The sequence below is a fragment of the Colletotrichum destructivum genome, chromosome 7 (genome assembly GCF_034447905.1).
Source record: "Colletotrichum destructivum chromosome 7, complete sequence".
In the NCBI taxonomy this organism is placed as follows: domain Eukaryota; kingdom Fungi; phylum Ascomycota; class Sordariomycetes; order Glomerellales; family Glomerellaceae; genus Colletotrichum; species Colletotrichum destructivum.
The window spans coordinates 1,634,949-1,655,760 of record NC_085902.1 but is presented as its reverse complement, the minus strand read 5'-3'; the positions used below and the strand labels follow the sequence as shown (position 1 = coordinate 1,655,760).

The 20,812-nt window shown below is 57.5% G+C and overlaps 5 protein-coding genes across 5 annotated transcripts; 2 read left to right on the top strand and 3 right to left on the bottom strand.

Annotated features, from left to right (window-relative positions):
- Positions 1-896: 896 nt before the first annotated feature.
- Positions 897-2,792, top strand: CDEST_11072 (Putative major facilitator superfamily, MFS transporter superfamily; the record flags this gene model as incomplete). Its single annotated transcript, XM_062927228.1, has 3 exons — positions 897-1,462; positions 1,533-1,617; positions 1,674-2,792. The coding sequence occupies 3 exons, from the start codon at positions 897-899 to the stop codon at positions 2,790-2,792; spliced, it is 1,770 nt and encodes a 589-aa protein (XP_062783279.1).
- Positions 2,793-3,171: 379 nt separating this feature from the next.
- CDEST_11071 (Putative intradiol ring-cleavage dioxygenase, core) lies at positions 3,172-4,210 on the bottom strand (the record flags this gene model as incomplete). The annotated part of the gene is made up of 2 exons (XM_062927227.1): positions 3,172-3,672; positions 3,749-4,210. The coding sequence occupies 2 exons, from the start codon at positions 4,208-4,210 to the stop codon at positions 3,172-3,174; spliced, it is 963 nt and encodes a 320-aa protein (XP_062783278.1).
- Positions 4,211-6,296: 2,086 nt separating this feature from the next.
- On the bottom strand, positions 6,297-9,168 carry CDEST_11070 (Putative metal-dependent hydrolase, composite domain superfamily, guanine deaminase). Its single transcript, XM_062927226.1, has 3 exons — positions 9,049-9,168; positions 8,008-8,964; positions 6,297-7,813 (listed from the first exon to the last, which is right to left on the bottom strand). The coding sequence occupies exons 2-3, from the start codon at positions 8,321-8,323 to the stop codon at positions 6,657-6,659; spliced, it is 1,473 nt and encodes a 490-aa protein (XP_062783277.1). The 5' UTR covers positions 8,324-8,964; positions 9,049-9,168; the 3' UTR covers positions 6,297-6,656.
- Positions 9,169-10,342: 1,174 nt separating this feature from the next.
- On the bottom strand, positions 10,343-17,684 carry CDEST_11069 (Putative Acyl transferase domain superfamily, maoC-like dehydratase domain, fatty acid synthase). Its single transcript, XM_062927225.1, has 3 exons — positions 17,181-17,684; positions 11,802-17,068; positions 10,343-11,744 (listed from the first exon to the last, which is right to left on the bottom strand). The coding sequence occupies exons 2-3, from the start codon at positions 17,002-17,004 to the stop codon at positions 10,645-10,647; spliced, it is 6,303 nt and encodes a 2,100-aa protein (XP_062783276.1). The 5' UTR covers positions 17,005-17,068; positions 17,181-17,684; the 3' UTR covers positions 10,343-10,644.
- A 2,304-nt stretch (positions 17,685-19,988) lies between these two features.
- CDEST_11068 (uncharacterized protein) lies at positions 19,989-20,561 on the top strand (the record flags this gene model as incomplete). Its single annotated transcript, XM_062927224.1, has 3 exons — positions 19,989-20,052; positions 20,107-20,327; positions 20,427-20,561. 3 exons carry the CDS (start codon positions 19,989-19,991, stop codon positions 20,559-20,561), a joined length of 420 nt encoding a protein of 139 aa, XP_062783275.1.
- Positions 20,562-20,812: the final 251 nt, after the last annotated feature.

The window sequence follows — 20,812 nt, the reverse complement described above, 5'->3', positions numbered from 1 at the left end:
CAATCCGTCACCGAGCGTGGAGCATACATAGAGCAGCTGCTGCGGGGGGGGGTTTGTCCATCGGCACGAGACACACCGGATTCTCGATCTCGTGGTTTTCAGGATTTGGGCGAGACCGCAAATCGCCCGCCCCCCCCTCGAAACCCGTGATAATCGGCGATGAAGGACATGGACTCGCGCTTCGTCGGGTTCCACGGTTTCCGTCATAGTTCCCACCGCCGACCCGCATTTCCGCGATTTCGCACTCGCTATGATGTCAAGCCGCAGCTCGTGGTGCGTGCGAAGTTTTGCGATTCCGTCTCCAGTGAAGATGGTGTGCTTTGATTTTTCCTCCTATTTGCTGTTTGTTTTCGGTCTTGTTTTTTTGTGTTCGGTGTTGTCCACTATTCCAGCTCCGCTGGATACAAACGTCGAATTACGTGCGGAGACTGGCCGGGCCCGATTCATACGTCGTTGGATCTTCTAAGAGGACCCCCTTTTGTTTTTTGTCCACCGACAGTCACAGAGTGACCATGTTCGTAGGACTGCGAGTAACGTCTTGGCTTGATAGCGTCATTTCTCCAGTTTGACGTAGGAGGCCCGCGGTAGGCGGTATTCCAGAGGGGGAAAGCCGTTGACTGATAAAGACGTCGTCTCGGCTGGGTCGGGTCTTGAGCAGGACAAAAATGTCTGGTCGTCGATTCCTATCAGTCTTCATAGCCGGGCTTTTGAACGATCATAAATAGTTGCTATTTAAAGAGACACGCTTACCTCACCCCAAATCAACCATCAAGACACCGCGCCAACGCTGTTTGACGTTACAATTATCTGTTCCTTACGTCAACTCTCGATCACATCACAGGCCTTACACACTCGCCCCGCGGAAGGCTGCTTGTTACAGATAGCCGGCCAACAACATGGGGGCTTCCACACCACCTCCCGAAAGCCCGCGGGCCTCCCGGCCGAGTAACGTCGGCGACACGGCCCGGACACGGGACAGCAGCGCGACGCGAGTCGGTCCGAGCTTCGACGCCGAGAAAGCCCAGTACCCGCTCGGAGAAGAGTCCGAGAACCGGTCCAACAACGGGGCTGCCTTCTTCCAAGACGGACCAGGCCGGGATGAGGAGACCGAAGGAACCCGGGGCCACGGCGACCTGACGGCGGCGAGCAGCAGCCGGAAACAGCCCGAGTACACCGCCGACGGGAAGCGTGTCATGACCGAGGACGAGTGCTACCACCTGCTCGGCTACTCTTGGCCGGCGCGGAAGAAGTGGATGCTCCTCTCCTCCATCTTCGCCGTCCAGGTCTCGATGAACTTCAACACCAGCGTCTACCCGAGCGCCGTCACCCCGCTCAGCGAGGCGTTCCACATCAGCGAGCAGGCCGCCCGTACGGGCCAGTGCGCCTTTCTCGTCCTCTACGCCTTCGGCTGCGAGCTCTGGGCGCCTTGGAGCGAGGAGTTTGGGCGATGGAAGATTTTGCAGTCAGTATTTTTGCGTTTGCTAACTACTCGTGGTGGCTGGAACTAATATTTGTCTAACACCGGAGTACAGGTGCTCTCTGTTCTTGGTCAACATGTGGCAGATCCTCGCCGCGTTAGCTCCTAACTTTGGCAGCATCGTCGTCGCCCGAGCACTGGTTTGTGGAAGGGAAACCCTACGGCCATGGTACAGATCGGCTAATACTTCCATCAGGGCGGTCTCAGCTCGGCCGGCGGCAGCGTCACCCTCGGCATGGTCGCCGACCTCTACCAGCCCGAAGAACAGCAATGGGCCGTCCTCTTCGTCGTCCTCTCGTCCGTGTTCGGCACATCCGTCGGCCCCGTCGTGGGCGGCCCGATCCAAAAGTTCCTCCCCTGGTACTGGAACTTTTGGATCCAGCTCATCTTCGGCGCCGTCGTCCAGTTCGTCCACTTCTTCATGCCCGAGAGCCGCGCCACCATCATCATGGACCGAGAGGCCAGGCGCCGCCGCAGATCCGGCGAGGACACCAACATCTACGGGCCCAACGAGGTCAAGAAGCCGCGTCTGTCCATGCACGAGTTCGCCATCACGTGGATGCGCCCCTTTGAGATGTTCGTCCGCGAGCCCATCGTGCTGTCCTGCTCTCTGCTTTCGGGGTTCTCCGACGCCCTGATCTTCACCTTCCAGGAGGGCTTCACTCCCGTCTTTAACAAGTGGGGGTTCGGAACCCTCCAGAAGGCCTGGGCCTTCATCCCCATCAACATCGGCTACGTTCTGGCGTACATCTCCTACGTACCCTGGATCATCAGAGACCACCGCGTCATGAGGGCAAAGGGGCCCGACGCGCTGGCCCCCGAGCGTCGTCTGAAATGGCTTCTGTATCTCGCGCCCCTTGAGACGATCGGCCTCTTCGGCTTCGCCTGGACGTCGATGGGGCCGCCAGAGTCTCACTGGATCGCACCCATGATCTTCTCGTGCCTGATCGCCATCGCCAACTTCGCCATCTACATGAGCACGGTGGACTACATGATCGCCGCCTACGGTCCGTACTCGGCCTCGGCCACCGGCGGCAACGGCTTCGCCCGGGACTTCCTCGCCGGCGTGGCCGCCATGTACTCGACCCCCCTCTACGAGAACATTGGCGACTCCCGCCACACCGAGTACGCGAGCACAGTTCTCGCTTGCCTCGCGTTCTTGGTCACGATCCCGGTGTATCTCATCTACTGGAAGGGCCCCGTCATCCGGGAGAGGTCCAAGTTCGCGCAGTCTCTCAGCGAGGATCGACGCGCCAAGGGCGGCCGCCGCGTCGTTGCGGCTCCCGAGGAGCAGCTGGAGCCGAAAAATATCTGATCAAAGGGGAGGTGAAATAGACGACACTTGTGTTATACGTTTAATGTGTATTCTAGTATGGGCGAGTGCGACGTACGATGTTTGCGTTTGTTTAACCGCAAGGCTACGACTTGAAACGATACCAACGTATTTTTACGCTTAGAACTATTTAACTCAACCATCAATGATGAGTAGAGACATTTCAGCCCTTACTGCTCCCGCAGACCACGAAGCATGATCCGAAGTATTAAGTGATTGTCTAGGGGACAGGACGTTGGCACGTGAAGAGACGGGTAACGTTACCCTTATAATCAAATCTTGATATGTCTATCTCCCAATTGTCTTCGATTCTTCCCTTCTGCCTACCGTGCCCCCCCCCCTCCACAGCCCCTCACACTCCCTACGCCTCAACGCCAATGGTGATGTAAGCCAGCATCCCCTTGGTGACGTCCTCGCCGTCGAGGGGCTCGACGACCATGTTGGGGTTCCAGTTGCCCGCGGACTCGTCGGCGAAGATGGTGTCGACATCGTTGGTGGTGCGGTTGATCTCGGTGTGGCCGACGTAGGGCTCGAGCGCCATGATCTGCCGGCTGAGGTCCTCGTCGAAGAAGAGCTGGCCGGTGCTGACGACGTTGGAGGCGACGACGGTGCCGTTGCTGCGGACGGACCAGTCGGTGTGGACCTGTGCGTGGATGTGGATGGTGCGCTCGACGTAGAAGCCGGGGAAGACGGTCTTCATCTCCATGATGCCGTTGGCGTCCGTGGGCCAGATGCCGCGCAGCCAGGTGGTGTCGTCGGTGTGGAGGTCCAGGTCCGGGCCAATGGTAACGTTGAGCTGTTCGAGGAGCTCCTCGAAGGGGGTGTCGGGGTTGTGGTGCGTGAAGGAGCTGTAGGATCCGGTCTTGTTCATGGCTCTCCACGTTAGCGAAGGGCGCTCTTCTTCGAGCATGTGTTTGCATATGGAGAAAACCACTCACGGCATTGCAGTGCCACAGGTCGACCAGGACGTCAGGCATAACCTCGCACGTGTTGACGTTGAGGACGCCAATGTCCAGGTACAGCGGGACGCCGACCTGGTCCTCGCTCATGTCCTGGCGTAGCGTCTGCGAGCGCGGCCAGACGTAGGGGCCCTTGGTGACCTCGGGGGTCAGGACGCACGTGTCGTTCTGGATGGTGCTGTAGTGAGGGCCCTCGGTGTGTATGGTGACGTTCGTGTCGCGCCGGACGGGAGGGAGCGAGCGGCTGACGAGTGAGCGCCTCTCGGCGGCGCGCTTCTTGCGAACCTCGGCGAACTGGCCGGCCTGGACGGAGCAGCGCTTCGCGAGGTTCGAGCGGCGGGCGATCTCCGCGTGACTCGGGGCGTCGTGGTGTCCCGGGTGAGCTACGGCCACGCCCGAGAGAAGGGCGGCGGCGGCGAGGGTAAAGAGCTGGAACTGCATGATGCAAGTAAAAGAATGGGTTGTCAAAGAATGTGTAAAGATGGGTCTAGCGAGAGTCGTGTCCAGGGAATATTGTTGGAGATGATCCTATCGAGTACCAACTGATTGCTTCAACAGAGGGTGATCAGTTCGACGAGAGACACTCCTCATTTATACGTCTCTCTACTCTTCCAACAAGTCAGATGGTCAAATGGTCAACTGGGGAAAATCCTCCTTCTACACTCTCCCGCCCCCGAGAGCAAAAACATGTTCCCTGCTTCGTCCCGAAGAACCCTGAAGAGGATCCAGTAAACAGGTTCGTCCCAATTGCGACGACTTCGCTTCTGTCTGTCCGGATCTATCATTATGAGAACTGCCACCCAAGTCGCCATATCCAGATTTCACCATCTCCACCACATGTCCGCCCCCCCAAGACGATGTCCCTCCCACATCCCGAAGAACTACCACACGTCTTCAGGTCGATTGTCCCATTCGGCAGTTGCTAGCATTGAAGTCACGGGCCTGACCAATCACGGTCTGGGCATTACCGTCGAGAGCCGGGGTCCAGGACCCCCGGTGCCCCGGGACCACTCCCGTCCCTCCGTCAGCGGCGGGCCGCCAAGACTCGCGGCCGCGTAAGTTCAGGGGCGGTCCGCCTGGCCGATGCGACCTCCCACGAGTCAACCATGAGCGCGATGTGAGGCGCGGCAGTCCCGATGTTTTGTTATGGGTATGGACGTGGGACATTATTGTAGGTTGGTCACTTTGTTTTTTGCCTAACCAGTCATCTATCCGGACTAGACGCACGCTTTCATCATCTTCCTGTTGAGGTTAAGGCGCACCATTACCAGCCAAAGCGAATGTATGAGTCGCTTGAGATCTAAGACCTATTTCTGAGACGAGTCTCAAGGTGAGGGAAGAAAACAAGCACCGCGTGAGTCGAGTCCATGGCATGTCATGCTCGCGGTGTGTCCGTTCGATTTGGTCATCACCCACTTTACACCCACTAACCAGACTGCTTCATTGATGACTACCCCAAGTTGTGAGTTATCAGGCGGTTCCTGTAATGTACAGGGAAACAACACTGACAGGACTTGGACCATACAGCCCATCCCCGCCGACGTGCCAGCTCCGCGATGCTGCCCTTCCCTCCAAACTTTGCGTCTGCTTCGAGACCCATGTCGTCGTGCTCGACGCCCATATGAAGTGTCGTCTCTCCGTCTTCTTTTTCTTGCTGTTGATGTTGGAGCCCGCTTCGGCCAGGGCTTGAATACACTTGTTGTGAGGGGAGGCGGCACGGTTGGCACAGGCCCAGAGCGCACCTCTGAAGAAGGATCCCGGGTCCTTGGGAGGAGGATGCATGTTCTCCATCACGCAGCGGACTGCCGATGCCTTGCCTTTTCGACAGTGTGCCCGTCAAGTCGGGATCATGAGAAAGAACTTGACCATGTTCTACAACCACCTTTCTGAGCTTCTTTTAGGCTTCTGTTACACGGCGCAGGGCTCGTCACACGACGAGAGCAGGGCCAAGCTGCTCTCCCATTCGATCCGGTGCTTCCAAAGCCGTCGCCGCCAGCTGCTCTTGTGGAATGGTGAATCGTCCTCTCCGTCTCGCAGTCCACGGGGCGAGGGGACTCGCCGACCGCGTTGCCAAGGCGACTGACGGCCAACGAGTTCCTCGCAAAAACCCCGCTGCGGCGGCGTACCTCGACTATCACGCCGGGTAAAAAGCTGAAAGACACCATATTTATATGTTTTGTCTATGGAGGAGGCAACCGAGGTTCCCGAGGGCTTGCTGAAAGAGCAACTGCTTATGTTGTACCAAGGCCCGACTTTGGTGCCAGAGTGTAGCGGTTGCGGCGAGGAATATCAAGCCCCGAGACGATGAGCTGTAATCGCTACTACTAGGCGGACGATGCTTTGTTGTCTGAGAGATGTTATTCTTGTAAGAATAAGCACCACGATCAAAGAGACAAAAAGCTGAGAACAATGCCATTGTTATCCATCTGATGATCACGGAATAGCGCCATCTAGGCATGTCTAAGCAGACCATCGCAAGAAGAATAAGAAACCGAACGTTAATCATCAGACTTGTCAAGTGCTTCGCTTGGAATTCTTCAATATGGTTGAGTACTGGGGAAGACAAAAGCTGCCACGACCACCGTTTCCCCCCAAAGCATCCACCGAGGTGGAGATTGACACGATTCGATGTTGGCAATGAACCCGTGAACATCAAGCAGACAGACCGCAAGAGGAAACCACGGCATTGCCGAAGAAACAGGTTTCCATAACTCTAGGCGTCATGTCTAACCACTCGGCCCCGGTGGTCGAACATCAAAACGCCAACTCCCTTAACCCGAGAGCCACAAAGGACGCCGAACCCAATGCATATCGCCTTCCCACATAGATCACAAACCCCATATACAATCAATCAATCATTCGACCACAAGGCTTTGGCGCCGGCCGCCTACCTCGCCGAGTGCACCAGCCGCCCCTTGACCCAGACCATCTTGGTGTTCCGGTCGTCGCCGTTGTAAAGCCACTTGGCCACCCGGTCCTCCCAGCTCTCCCACCCAAAGACGTCGACGTTGCCGCCGCCGTCGCCCTGCCCGCCGTCCTCGTCGACGAGGGGCAGGCCGACCAGCTGCGCGTCCCACTGCATGCCGACCTCGAACGCGCCGACCCTGTCCCGCAGCCCGACGACGTGGGCGCCGCCCCTCGTGGCGAGGTACAGCACCTCCTCGACCGTCAGCTTGGCCCTCTCCCTCTCGTGGCCGCGCAGCCCCATGGCGACGTGCCGCGACACGAGGGCGGCCTGCCGCGCGGCGTCGAGGATGCTCGGGCTGTAGCCGCCGCTCATGTCGGTGCCGAGGCCGACGTCGATGCCCATGTCCCACAGCCAGCGCACCTGAGCGGCGCCGCTCGTGATGCTGCTGTTGCTGCAGGGGCAGTGCGAGACCTTTGCGCCGCGGTCGGCGATGGTGCGGGCCTCCTTCTCCGACAGGTGGATGGCGTGGGCGAGGATCATGCGCTCGCTCAGCAGGCCCTGGGCGTCGTAGACGTCGGTGTAGCTCTCGCTCTCCGGGTAGAGCTGCTGCACAAGCTCGATCTCGCCCTCGTTCTCCGAGACGTGCGTCTGCGCGAGCAGGCCGAGCTCCTCCTGCATGTCGGCCAGGCCCCTCATGGCCTCGCGCGAGCAGGCCGGGGCGAAGCGCGGCGTCAGGATGGGGGCGACGATGTCAAAGGCCGGGTCGATGGAGCGTATGTGGTCGACCGTCTGCCTCGTCTTCCGCAGCGAGTCCGCGGGCGACTCGTCGCGGTAGTAGTCGGGACACAGGCCGTCGCGGTCCATGCACACGCGGCCGACGAAGGCGCGCTGGCCTAGGGCCAGGCAGATGTCGGCCAGCAGGTTCGTGGCGTCGACGTCGATGGTGGCGAAGTAGGCCGAGGTGGTGGTGCCGTGAGCGAGGGTGCGGCGCACGCAGGCGGTGTAGACGCGCCTCGCCTTGGCGAGGTCCTTGAGGCTCGACTCGAGGGGGAATGTGTAGGTGTTGAGCCAGTCGAGCAGGGTGGATTTGCCAAAGATGCCGACGTTGGGGTACTGCGAGGCGTGGACGTGGGTGTCTGTCGGCGCAGGTTGATTGATGTTAGCGTCAAGATGGCGTGGCAATGTCTCGCGGCGAAGGTGCCTCATGCTTGTTGCGTTCCATGTCTACGCCCCTGTGTCTGTCTGCACTCGCCCGGCCCCGGGCGGCCCCGAGATGATACGCTGGACCAACATGGACGGGGGAATAAGAAAGAAAGCATGAGCAACGTACCGATAAAGCCAGGGAAGAAGAACTGGCCGTCCCTCCCCACATTGACCTCGACATGGCCCATCTCCCACCCTAGGCGGGGGAGCAGCTCGGCCTCAGCCCTTGCCAGGTCGTATCCCGTCTCGACGGCGACAATGGTACCCGACTCGTCGACGCACACGGCGGCATCGTGAAGATACTCGAGCGTCTCCCTCGTCTTGGAGTGCACAAAGGTGCCGAGAAAGAGCTGGTTCCGCCGTGTCGCCGGTGATGTGGAAGAAGGAGACGGAGAAGAAGAAGAAGAGGCCGCGGGGGGCAGGTCCTGGATCATATCGCCCATCTCTGCCTCTGCGAGTGCTGCTGCGATCTTGTAGCAGTTGAATGTGTTGAAGCTACGGGCCTTTGTTTCTTTTTTCTTTGGTTTTCTTTTTCTTTTTCGTATTGTCGTTAGTCGTCGTCAGCAATCGCAACTCGGGCCCGGTTGGATAGTAGACGTCAAGGCGATGATGTCAAAGGTAATTGATATTCTGTCCGTTGTTTCGGTTGCCGTCGGCAGAGTCCGGGGCGGGGGAAACCCCACGGTGTCTTCTCTCGGGGGTCCAAGGCAGATGATAACGTTGTTTGTGCCGAGACAACAAGAGTCTCACAACGAGGATTGGAACAACCAGAAGAATTTAGAAGGGAAAAAGAGGTCACCGAGTCTACCAGGTCCTGCTCACGGGAACAGATCACGGGTCGATGCAAAAGGTAGGACGCGGTGGTTGGGTGGTGGGGGTAGTGTAGTGGTGGTGCTGGGATCGTTCAAGGTCGGCGGTACAAGGTTTCTAGAAGGATATGAGCACCTCCGAGAAAACCGAAAAGAAACAAACCACGAGAGCAGCGGGAAGTCGTCCAAAAAGAAAAGAGGGAGAGCGCCCGATACATATATGCAGTGCGACGGGATGACGCGCATCAAAGCATGTGCTGCTGCTGCTGCTGCTGCTGCTATCGTTTTAGGTCAGGTCAAGTCAAGTAAGGTAAGGTAGCCCAGGATAGATAAGATGGATTGACAGGGGTCAGGCTCACCTATTGTTCCATAGGTAGGTTTACACAGGTAATTAGGTACCTAACCTCGGTCGATTTTAAGGCATCCAGATACTTAGAGAAAGGCCAGGCCTACAAGCAAGTTGCGTAGCTTAATCTGGTGCGTGCCTTAGAGCGGGAGTGTCAGAAGAGCACCGCCGAGACAAAAAGAAGCTTGCTTTGGGTTCCCCTCCCGGCTAACACCACACATCACACGTGTTCGAATAGCCGGTCCAAATACGAAGCACAATAGGACAAAAGGGACTAATGACTAGGTAGAGAACCGGCCAAGTGGCGTCTGGCCCTTGGGCCTCTTGGTGGCCCCTTGGAAGCGTGTTTCCGGGACTCCGATTGCGTGGAGCTCAGCGGGCAGTTTACGCGCCCCCCACTTCGCACTTCGCAGCGCACCGGTCGCACGTCACACGGCGCTCGCCGCTGCCCGATTGCTCCGTAGAAGGTACTTTGTATCAGTATCTATGCTCTGTTTTACGGATACAGAAGACCTGGGTACCTCGGGTACTGGCACTGAACATGCTTACCTATTGATATTCATAGTGCGAGCGCAACCCCCCCCCCCCCAACAACAACAACAACAACAACAATTGGCCCTCACTCACCTCCCCTCCTCCTCCTCACCTCCCCCTCCTCCGCCCGCATCTTCACACTCACTACCTACGCCTTGCCTTGACTCAATCCGGATAGCTTCGACAGCTTCACCGCCATCACTCACATCTTCTCTTATCTCGTTATCTCTTCAGATAACCGCCGTCTTTGCCTGGTTTAGTCACTCAGTCGCCTTGACCGATTAACCAGGTTCCCTTTACCTCCATCCATCCATCCATACCAGCCTCGTCGTCGTCCAATGCATCATCATCTCCTATTTGACCTCGATGACCAACAGCCAACCAACCACAGAGTCACCAAAACAAACCCACCCCATCCTCCCGCATGCTTCTGCTGCGCCCTTTCGTCTTCGGGAGAACCATCTGCTTCCCGGGTCCCTGCAGCCTCCCTTCGTAGATCCCCCGCTGTCAACCTCCTGTCGTGCTTTGTCCCCAGCCTTCTACACCCCCCCCCCTCTCCTCACTCCCTCCCTTCCTACCCTCCGCGCATCAGTCATCGTGTCACTAGCCAGTCTCGTTTCAATGTCGGACAAAGCGACGCCGTCAGGTAATTAATCACACGCGCCCTTGTCGACGCCGCCATTCTCCTCTCTCTCCGAGCCGTGCAGCTATTGTTTGTTGTTGGCCATTATTAATTCCATTCGAGTCACTCCGGAAACAATGCTGAACCAATTGCTCTCTATTGTCTTCTCGTGCCACCATTAAATAATAACGTAACAATCAACGCCTCAAACTATACTGTGAAAAAAAAAAATTTGCCAAACACGAAAACCACTTCTAACCTGCAACATAACAAAAACAAGTCGTCCGGAAACAGCTTCCCCAGCTAGTTTGTACAACGATTACGCCGTCTAAGAGTCGTTCAGTGAGCCCATCTTGAATCATCTAATCCTCTCCCTTTTTTTTTGTCCTTCGTAACAACGTAGCTCCACACACACCTCCTTCATCCCCTACCTGACCTTGCAGCTAGCCAGCCTTACGCAGCCGCTCCCGGTCCCTCGTGCTCCCCGTTGACTGCGGTGGCCGCGGGTCCATCCTGCGTGTACTGGTCCCAGTTGGCCAGGATCGACGCAATCTTGGGCGAGTTGGTGAGCTTGTACACGTCCTCAAAGTACTCCTTTGTGATGGCAAACGGCTTCGCCGTCACGTTGGGGATGTACTTGCCAACGAGCTTGGCGGGGTCGATCGTCGTCTTGTTGATCTTCTTGAGAAGGAACGACCGGAACGGCTTGACACCAGACCGCAAGAACGTCGAGTGGAAAGGCACGTCGATGCCACGCAGGGGAATCGTCGCAAATCCACGCTGGAGCTCCAACGGCGTCGGCTTCTTCAGCGTAGCCTCGGCGCTGCCCTTGATGATCTCCTTGAGCGCGCCCTTGGCCTCATCGATGTTGCCGCGCATCTCCTCAATGTCGATCTTCTGCTGCTTGAGGAAGTTGGTAACACCCGTGAGGGTGTCAAGAGCGCGCAGGTCACCGGCGGCAACGTACTGCATGTTGGCAATGTTGTAGTTGACAATCTCGAGCAGCCAGCCCGTCTCCTCCGAGATGCAGTCGACAACAAACTGCAGAGCCTCCTCGTTGAACGTCTTGGAGATTCTGCTGGGGTTGATGGCGCACATCGAGTAGTTGGATCGACCGGCTGCGTCGCGCTCGACGGCAACCTGCATCGTCAACCCACGGTAGAAGACAACCGAGACCAAACTCTCAATCGGCATGACCTCCGCCAAGGCCGCGAGGGCCGAGTATTCACCCAGGGAGTGACCGGCAAAGGTGCAGTCTCTGGGCACAAGACCCTTGGACTTCATGTCCTCGAAGCTGGCCTTCTCCATGAGCGTGAGGGCGGGCTGCGTGAACTGCGTCGCAGACAGCAACCCAGTGGGCGAGCGGTACGTGTACGACGTCGTCTTCTCGTCAATCTCCTTGAAGATACGTTCCGACTTGATGCTGCCATCGGCAGAAACCGTCTCGAACGTCATGGCCATGTAGTTCTGGCGGATGGCCTTGCCACGAGGGCCACCAAAGTGAACGGTGAGCTCCTTGGGGTTGTTCTTGACAATGTTGGTAATCGAGAAGCCTGCAAATAATTAGTGAGAAAACAACTCAAAGTGCAGCATAGATGTGTGTGGCTTACCATAGTTGTCCAACAGGTACTTGTCGGCGCGGTCCCAGACCTCCCTAGCGACTTCACTGCTGGCGTATAGCTCCATACCCATGCCCTGCTCCTGGGAGCCCTGGCCAGTGAAGACGTAGGCAGTCACGGGCTGCTCAACCTCGGCCTCGCCGAGGAGAACCTTCTCCTCGGTCTCCTTGTTGCTGGCCTCAACCTTGATGATCTTGCGACCCGAAACCATGCCAACGTGCTGAAGCTTGACCTGGAGGTCGTCGTTGGGGAGGACCATGCCGACCAGGGAGGCGTGGAAGCTGCGGACACGACCAATGTTGTTCTCGGCGGCCCACGTCTCGACCAGACTGCGGACAGCAGCGCTGGAGTACATGCCGTGGGTAATGGTACCGGGGAGGGCGGCGTAGTTGGCAAAGACGCGCGAGACGTGGATGGGGTTGTAGTCTCCAGAGACACGAGCGTAGTTCTCGTTGGTGGCAGGGGCACGGAGCTGGAGAGGAGTGCGACCGCTGAGAGGGATGGGGTTCTCAAAATGCAGGGGCTGGTCGAGCGGGGTACCGTTGCGCTCAAGGTAGTCGACCACGGGGTTGCCGTTGGACTGGCCGGCCTCGTAGTCAACGCTGGCGACCTGGATGACCTCCTTGGTGGGCAGCTCAAGCAGAACCTGGCCCTGGGTCGAGACGCTGCCATACATCGTCTTGGTCTTGTAGCGGTAGAAGCTCTGAAGACGGAAGGTGAGAGTCTGTCCGAGAAGGTCGAGGTCACGGGGCAAGTCATCAGTGTTGAACCACTGCTTCGACTTAAGAACAGCAACGTCCTTGCTGGTGGCCAAGTGCAACTGGATCGGGGTCTCCATCTTGCGCTGGAACGTGTTCTCGTAGTCCGTGTAAGCACCGCGGTACAAGAACTGCGAGGTGACGTCCATGACGGCCTCACCATCGCGGTAGATGGTGCCGCAGACCTCCACCATCTTGCCAGACTCCTGGTTGATGACGGCGTTGATCTGTGCGGTGGTAGAGACCTCGTCACCCTTCTTGAGGGGCTCGGCACCGGGCTTCATGCGGAACTCGTTTGACAGGTGTACCAGCTTCAGCAGATCGCCGTCAATGGTGCGAGGGAAGATGGGCTTGGTAATGGCCTTCCAGCCAACAACGATGGCGAAGTCCATAGGGGCGTAAACAGTCTTGCCGGGACGCTCGACGAAGGCCTCGCCAGTGTTGCCAACAGCGTGGATGAAGTCGTTGATGTCCTCGCCAGTGATGGTAGCCTTGCCACCATCGAACTTGCTGCTAACATCGGCATCGAGGTCAAACTTCTCATCGCCGAACCATGCACGCCAGTAGAACTCCTTGATGCGGTCATTGCGGCCCTCCATGACCTCACGGATGGGAGCGTAACCAGCCTCGGGGTGGTAAGTGAACTTGAGGGGAAGGGCGACGGGCTTGCCGAGGGCAGTGGTGTCCTTGATCATATTGACGACAATGTCATTCTGGCCCTCAAGCTTGACCTCGATGACATCAACGTACTGGTTGTGGCGAGGCTGTTCCTTGACGATGATCTTGGTCTTCTTGGGGTCCTTGGGGTTTTGGATCTCAACAAAGAGGCCACGGGCCGGAGCAAAGATACGCTTGAGAGGGTTGGTCTGGAACTTCTGACCCTGGACAACAACCTCGGAGGTGAGGAGGGCGTGGCGCCAGCTGCGGTCGGGGCCAGCAAGCAAGGCCAACCAAGCGTCGAGGCTCGGCAGAGTAGCCGTGGGCGAGGTCGACAGACGGTAGGTGTTCTTGTGGGCGTCGTCGTATGAGACGGTAAGACCGTCAACGTCCTCGACGGGAATGTCCGTCTCGATCAGCTTGCCACCGAAGTACTCAATCGTGGGGATGGCCTTCTTGTCACCCTTGTAGAGATCCCTGGTCAGGTACTCAACGTGGGTGAGGTGAATGCCATCGAGGATGTCCTTGATCGGCTCGTCAATGACCTTCGAGAACTTGACAGCGGTAGGTCCCTGGAGAATACAGGTACGTCCGACATCTTGACCGATGACGGCACCGAGGTCCTCGGATTGCCACAGAGAATCCTTCTTGAAGTAGAAGTCAAAGTTCTCATCGAGAGTGGGGATAAAGGTAACAGGCTTCTGAATGGGGCGCAGACACAGCATCAAGAAGTGCTGGACATCCTGGGCGTTGATGAGCTGTGTCTCGGCGTCAGGGTAGTGGGACAGGATCTTCTCGACAGTCTCGTAAGGCGACTGGAGGTCCTTGAAATCCTGAAGTTGAGCGACCTGGCCGGGGGTGGAGGTGAAGCGCTCCTCAACGCGGCGGATGAAGTCGCCGGTGAGTCTAATGAAGGTAGGGTCGATCCAGCGCTGCTCGTGACGGATGTAGAGAAGGTCGACCATGCGGCGAACAACCTCACCGTAGGTCATGTCCTCCAGGTCGACGGCCTCGCCGGCGCGGTTGCGACCGAACCAAACCTTCTGGAAGTCGTCGTTGAGCTTCTTGATGATGTAGTCACGGTTCTTCTTCAGCTCCGGGACACGCTTCTCCTTGGGGAGGGAGAAGATCTTCTTGTCCATCTCGGCCCAGAACAAGACACCACGAGTCGCGAGCTTGTGGATGGGCTCGCCCATCTCGGAGAGAACAGTGATGACACCACCAGTAGGGCCAGTGTAGGACTTCTCCCACTCGCTGTCGTCAACACCGGGGGCGTCGATGATGGCCTGCTTGGCAGCCGGGCTGGTCTTGGCCTCCTTGGCGACCATCATGCGGCTACCGAACAGGGTGCCATCAAAAGGCATGGGAGGGTAGCCGTAGTTCCTGGACCACTCACCCGTGAGGTAGGGGTAGGTGTCCTCGGCACCGCCGAAACCACTGCCGGCAACAAGAATGATGTTGGCTTGGCGACGGATACGGGGGTACATAGTGAGGATAGGCTGGTGGAAGTCCTCGTACGAGTGGTGACCACCGCCACGACCACCAGTCCACTGCAAAATGACAGGGAAGGTAGGGTTGGCCTTGGCGATGTTGACGACGGCCTGGATCGCATCCACGGAACCGGGCTTGAAGCTGATGTGCTTCAGACCAAGGGTGTCAATGTACTCCTGGGCGACCTCGACGGAGGGAACACCAGCACCAATCGTCAGACCCTCAATGGGCACACCCTCAGCTCGGAGTCTTCCGAGCATGGGGATCTGCCACTGCATGGCGCGGGGGTTGACGTAGATGAGGTTGACACCAATACCACGACCAGCCGGGATCGCGCCCTCGATCTTCTTCAAAGCGGTAGTCATCATGCCGGGGTCAAAGTAACCGCCACCAGCCAGCTCAATGTGATAGCCAGCGTTCATGGTTGCAGCAACGAAATCCCAGGGGACAGTGCAGGGCGTCATGCCGGCGACGACGATGGGGGGGAGACCCAACAGTCTGCTCATCTTGGTGTCGACGTACGTGTCGCCGTTGGAGTTGGTCACCAGACGAGGGCCAAACTCCTTGACCCAGTCGACGGCATACTTGACAGCGTGCTCCTCATCACGGTCAAAGAGCTCGGGCTTGTATCCAACCTCGGTGATGGAGCCGTCGACGGCGCCGGCAAGGATGACGTGAACACCAGTGCCCTCCTTGTTGCGGCTGGTGAGAACACCCAGGCCGGAAATGCCACCGGGGCCGAAGTCAAGGACGTGAGTCGCCTGGGGAAAGACGGTAGCCTTCTCCCAGTTGACAGGGTCTCTAGTGATGAGACGGACGATGGTGGGGACAATGTTGCTGTCGCCCGCCTCACGAAGGTCCTTGCCGGTGTTGGTGTCAAAGACGGCAGTGCCCAGAGCCTTGGAGGGGATTTTGATGTTCTTAAGGTCCTCGTCAATCAGCTCCGTCGCCTCAGCAAGGTATTTGCTGTGGAAAGGCGCAGTGATGGGGAGGAAGCGGTGGACAAAGCGGAGCTTACGCTGGGCGTGGGGAATACGGTTCTGGTCCAAGCCGGTCGGCGCCTTGACCTTGCGAAGCTGGGCGTTCAGGCCGTACAGGGAAATTGGAGGGCCAGTAACAACAAGGTTGCGCGGGCTGTTGATGAGGGAAATGGAGATGTGGCGGTCCGCGGGGAGGTACTTGTTGGTGGCATCGATGTGCTTCTGAACCTCAGCCTGAGAAAGGTCCCTGATGCTAAGCATGGGTGTGGGAAGGCCTTCGCCGTTGTCCACGGATTCTCTCAGCATGGTGGGCGTCAGCGACGTGCGAGGGAAGACCTGCTGACTGCGAGCACCGATCCAGAAGAGGATGGTAAGAGCAGAGGGCGCGAGCTCCTTCCACGACTCCCAAGACTCGGCGGCGGCCGTGATAGCGGCAAGGACGATGCCCTGGGAGTGACCAGTCGTTCCGCTGATCTGGTCGCGGAGCAGACCAGGGTGGACGCCGAGTACCTTGCAGGTGACCTCGTAGTGAGCGAGCTGGACAAGACCAATCAACGGGAAGCTGACAGGCGCTGAAATGAGGTAGTCGACGTCGGGGGTCTCGTCCTCGCTCTCGAGCCATCTCATGATGTCCAGGCCCTTGGGGTAGAGCTTCTCCGCCTCGGGGTGCTTAGAGAGCGTCTGGAGGAGCTCGGCGGCATTGAGGATGAGCTCGCCAATGAAGGGCTGGTATGTCTTGTAGATCTCGCGCAGCTCGTCGAAGTACTCTTCGATGTTGCCCTGACCGCCAAAGATGGTGTAGATATCGGCGGAGCCATCGTCGGCAGCGCGGAAGAGCGCTGATCCGTAGGCCTTGATTGAACGACCAGTGGTCTGTCTGGCCTGGTAGTAGCTGCGAATAACCACCAGCTTCTTGGCGTCAATGCCGGGAAGGGTGGCGGCAAGTGCGTGAACCTCGTTACCCTGGAGGTAGCCACGCTCGAACTCATTAAGGACGAGCTTCAGGACCTCTTCGTAGGAGCCTGACTCGTCATCCTCGCCCTTCTCGACCTCGTCGGCGACGAAGCCCATGTATCTCGCGACCAACTCGGCAACAGATGACGGCTCATCATCTTGGGCAAGCTCATCTGTGGCGGTTGGAAGAGTAGTATTGAAGCGGTCCTTCAGTTGCGAGGCGTGGAAGTGGAGAGCGGTCGGTACTAGGAGGGAGGTCTCGAGAGAACCGTGGCGGAGAGTCAGAGGGCGCAGAGAAGCGTTGGATCGGGGTGTAGAGACTCCCGTCTGGGGGCCGGTTCCGGCGCCGTACATGATGGCGGGTTTTTGGGGGGTATCAAGGGGGCGTGTGAAGTTTTTTCGTGGCCTGCGAATGGAGCTTCAGTCGCCACGTTAGCCGATATTCGTGTTTTTTTTTTTCGTCCTCTCTTCCGCATGTTGCTCGTCCCCAGTCTTGGGACTGCAGCAACGGAGAAATCATAGTGGCTTACCTATCTGTGACTCCGTGTACTCAGCGAAGAGCAGGAGGCAGCTATTTCAAGATGCTCCGGGACGGCGGGGGGAAAAGTAAGAGGCAGTGAAGTCGGCTTGGGTGGGTGGTGGGTGGTATTTGGTTGTTTGGTGGGGATGGTCGTCTAGAGCTGTGTCTCTGGTTCTCCGAGAGCAATTGGTCTATGAAGGACAAGAGAAAAGAAAACGAGAAGACTGCCCTGCAAAATCTGGCCTGGACGTGAAGTTGTGGGAGGGTAGAGGGAAAGAGTGGCAGATGGCAGGTTAAAGAAGAGTTGGATGAATGATCAAGGGAAGGTTGGGAGGGTGCTTGGAGGTGGTTATGACGGGAAGGCGAGGCAGTTCAACGGCATCCCTTTACACTCTTTTTTGCTGCGGTCTGGGTCTCCGGTCTTGGTCTGGGTCCCGGGTCTGGTGAGTACAGTAGTGTGCGAGTGAGGAGTGAGGAGGGAGCGTGTGTCTGTCTGTCCGGGTCTCAATGTCTGGACATGGGTTGATGGGATACCTAGTGGGATTGGGAATTGGGACAGGCACAAGCAGGTAAGGAAGGTTGTGTACATTCACACCTCATTGATTGAGGGCGGGCGGCGTGTGGTCACTCGTGTGGTGTGGAAGTGGATGCGATGTGGATGGCTCCAACCTTTGGGCCAGGTACATCGGACTCCGTACCTGTTGATTGAGATTGCTTGCCTTTTGGTGCGAGTGAGGTCAATCCCGTCAATCCCGCCAACGTAATTGGAGGTCTCTGATCCAATTTGGGGGCAGGAGGGGTGGAAGAGGGGACGGGTGGAAGGAGGTACCCAGGGAACGGTCAGGTACATGCAGCACGCTCAGGGAGATGGAACTCAACGATTAAGAAAATCAGGCCGTGTCATTTTTGGGGACATGAACATTGGATTGGAATGAATCTAGTTGGTCCGGGCTGGCGGAAAGAAGCCTGTTGGCCCGAAGTAACTTGTATCTGCTGCACACATACAATACCTACCTATTGGGACTGGTATCTGGTATTATCTTACAGTGCTGCCAACTCGGAGAGGTATCTGAGGAAGTGACCACTGGCATCAGAACAGAAACTGGCAATGTCACTGGCACTGGCGGCCAAGGAAAGAGGCAAGGCAGGTGAGGTGAAATAGGTACCTTCCAGACGTCCCCATACCCGCCTTCTCTGCCTCGCACGCGCCTTTCCGGTTGAAGAGCGTGTTCGTGGCTGGCAAATGGACTTGTCTTGCTCTCTCTTCTGCCTTGCATGGTCGTGCTGTCCCTCTCTCTCTCTCTCTCTCTCTCTCTCCAAAAGTCTCAAATCCCAATGTCTCGCCAAATTTTTTTTTAGTTCTGTTGGGGATGGTCGCACACCCAATCCACCCCTCCAGCTCCACCCTTGACTTCATGCAGCCCGAGGGACCCGCAAGGGTGCTGCTGTTGGAGAACGAGCGGCAATGTATCGGTACTTACACTCACGCATTGGACGTCCTCAAGATTGATTTCCCGCGCTCGCTTGGGCAGTAGCCATCGATAACTACAACCACAACCAACCACGATGACATTGTAGTTGCTTTGCGGACCGTGACCTGTCTCCCTCGTCTAATGCGCTTTCGGGTAGTGTGCATCTTGTTTCCGGATCTCTGCCGCGGAATCTTAGCACTGAGGACCGGCACTGTCTGCTGGTTTGTACTTAGATGTGTGTGCTAGATCAGACAGTGGACGCACGAATCCTCGGCCAAATGGCATCATCTTCGGCTCTTCCACGCCGGTCCAATGTCTCCAAAGAACCAGACTTGACGCATATATACGCCGATAAGATGCCGCGCTGCTACCCCGGATGCATCAAACTGACGATAACAACACTAGACCGTCCGCGCCGCCGCGGGCTTTCCCGGGTTCTGTGCGGCACCTCTCGCTGCCGACTTGCCTCGCTGAGAAAGTTTCCGTCCGTGATTATTTTTGTTGTTTCGCCTCCGGACGGCTTGCTTCTCAACGTGTATGTGCTGGCTAAAAAACAGATGACAAACCCCATCCATCATTCACTTCGGCCGGGACCCCGAATGATGTCCCAGGTGGTGTGCGGGACCCCACTAAGTACACGATACTTGAGGCCCCGTTACGTTCCCGCAGCTCCCTGGCCGGTCCATAGGCGGTCAACAGTTGCTAACGTCGTAACCGGCTTTTCTGCCGTCTTTTTCTCCCCACCGCCTTCACCCCACGCCTGGGGCTGATGCTGGGGAGAATGGGAAATGCGCGGGACCCTGAGGAAGGGGTAGCCGGCAGGGAGAACGGTATGCCACGAACAATGTGCAGGGACCCCGCCACCGCAGCGTATCGCATCAGATTCACACCGCACCCGATCCTCCTCTCCTGGGCTGGGCACGCTGAGCTGGCTCGCTGGCCCCTTGGGGCGGGAGAGCTATCTCTGGGCCATGCCACGCGAATGCTCCTCGAGGAATGCATGCCTGGCACGCCCTGCAAGCCCCTCGATGGCAGACCTCTCCTTTGTCTTTCCTTTTCCCGAACCCCCTTCGACGAGGGGTAAACTGGCGCTGAGGATCGTGCAGCTGCGAGACAGCCCACTTGCCCAGCCTAGCCCAGCACTTTAAGCACGAACCGATGGGAACAGGGCTGGAATTCTCGAATTTGGACGATTTGTTGCACCGAGCTGCCCTGCTCGGTCTCCGATTGCCCATCGATGTCTCTCGGTGCCCTCGGAGGAGCTCGTCCCAATAGTGTGTAGAGAATGCCAGTCGTAGGAAGACAAACGGGTGATGTGATCCGCAGCATCTCATCTGTTGTGCATCATGATGGTTTTGTTGACCAGTGAGTGGCCCACGGCATCTGTCAACCAGCAAACAGACGGACGAGGTCTTCGCCCACCCACCCACCTTTCTCGGTGGCTCATCTACTGAAGATCTGGAGCGTCCCGTCAGAGACTACTCATATGTCAGCAAAGGAAGCCGGCCGGGCCAGCTCACCAGTTCAGCTCCCGGTCAAGGCTGGAGCTGAAGCACATCAAACAGCGAACTCGAAACTCAAAGGGGGGAAGCTTGGGCGTCAACACTGCTGTCGTCAAAACCAAGCCTCGATGTCAAGTACCGCTACATCGCCCCCATCAAGTTTTGGCGGGTTCCTGGAGTGGCGTCCACTTTTTGCCCCTCCTCTCCCTCCAATTCCCATTTCTCCCCTCCCACTTATTTCACTCTTCCATCTCCTTCTCCTGACAACTTGTTGATGAGCAGTTGCGGTGTCGCTTTCCGGGTCCCCGTTGGTTGACGGGCCAAAATGCTATCAATGACACCACTTTCCCACAGCTTGCCGCATTCGTACATGTGTGCGTATCCGTACACGTATACCTAGTTGAACGAGTCCGTTGATGATGGCTTCAACAGAGTTCCCGTCGCGACGAGACGAGCCGAATCCCGATTGGCGTCTGCTTATCGTTATCGGCTTCGGCAGGCACCCCACCAAACTTCAGAGCTCCAACAAGCTCCAGACCCAGCTCCAGCTTCAGCTTGGTTGAATGTTTGCGCCAGGCTGCGACGGCGGCGGCCAACAGAAATGCGGCGATAAGGAGGAGGGGCGACTGATAGTAGCACCTACCCTAGAGAATCAAGGTTGGGAGTCG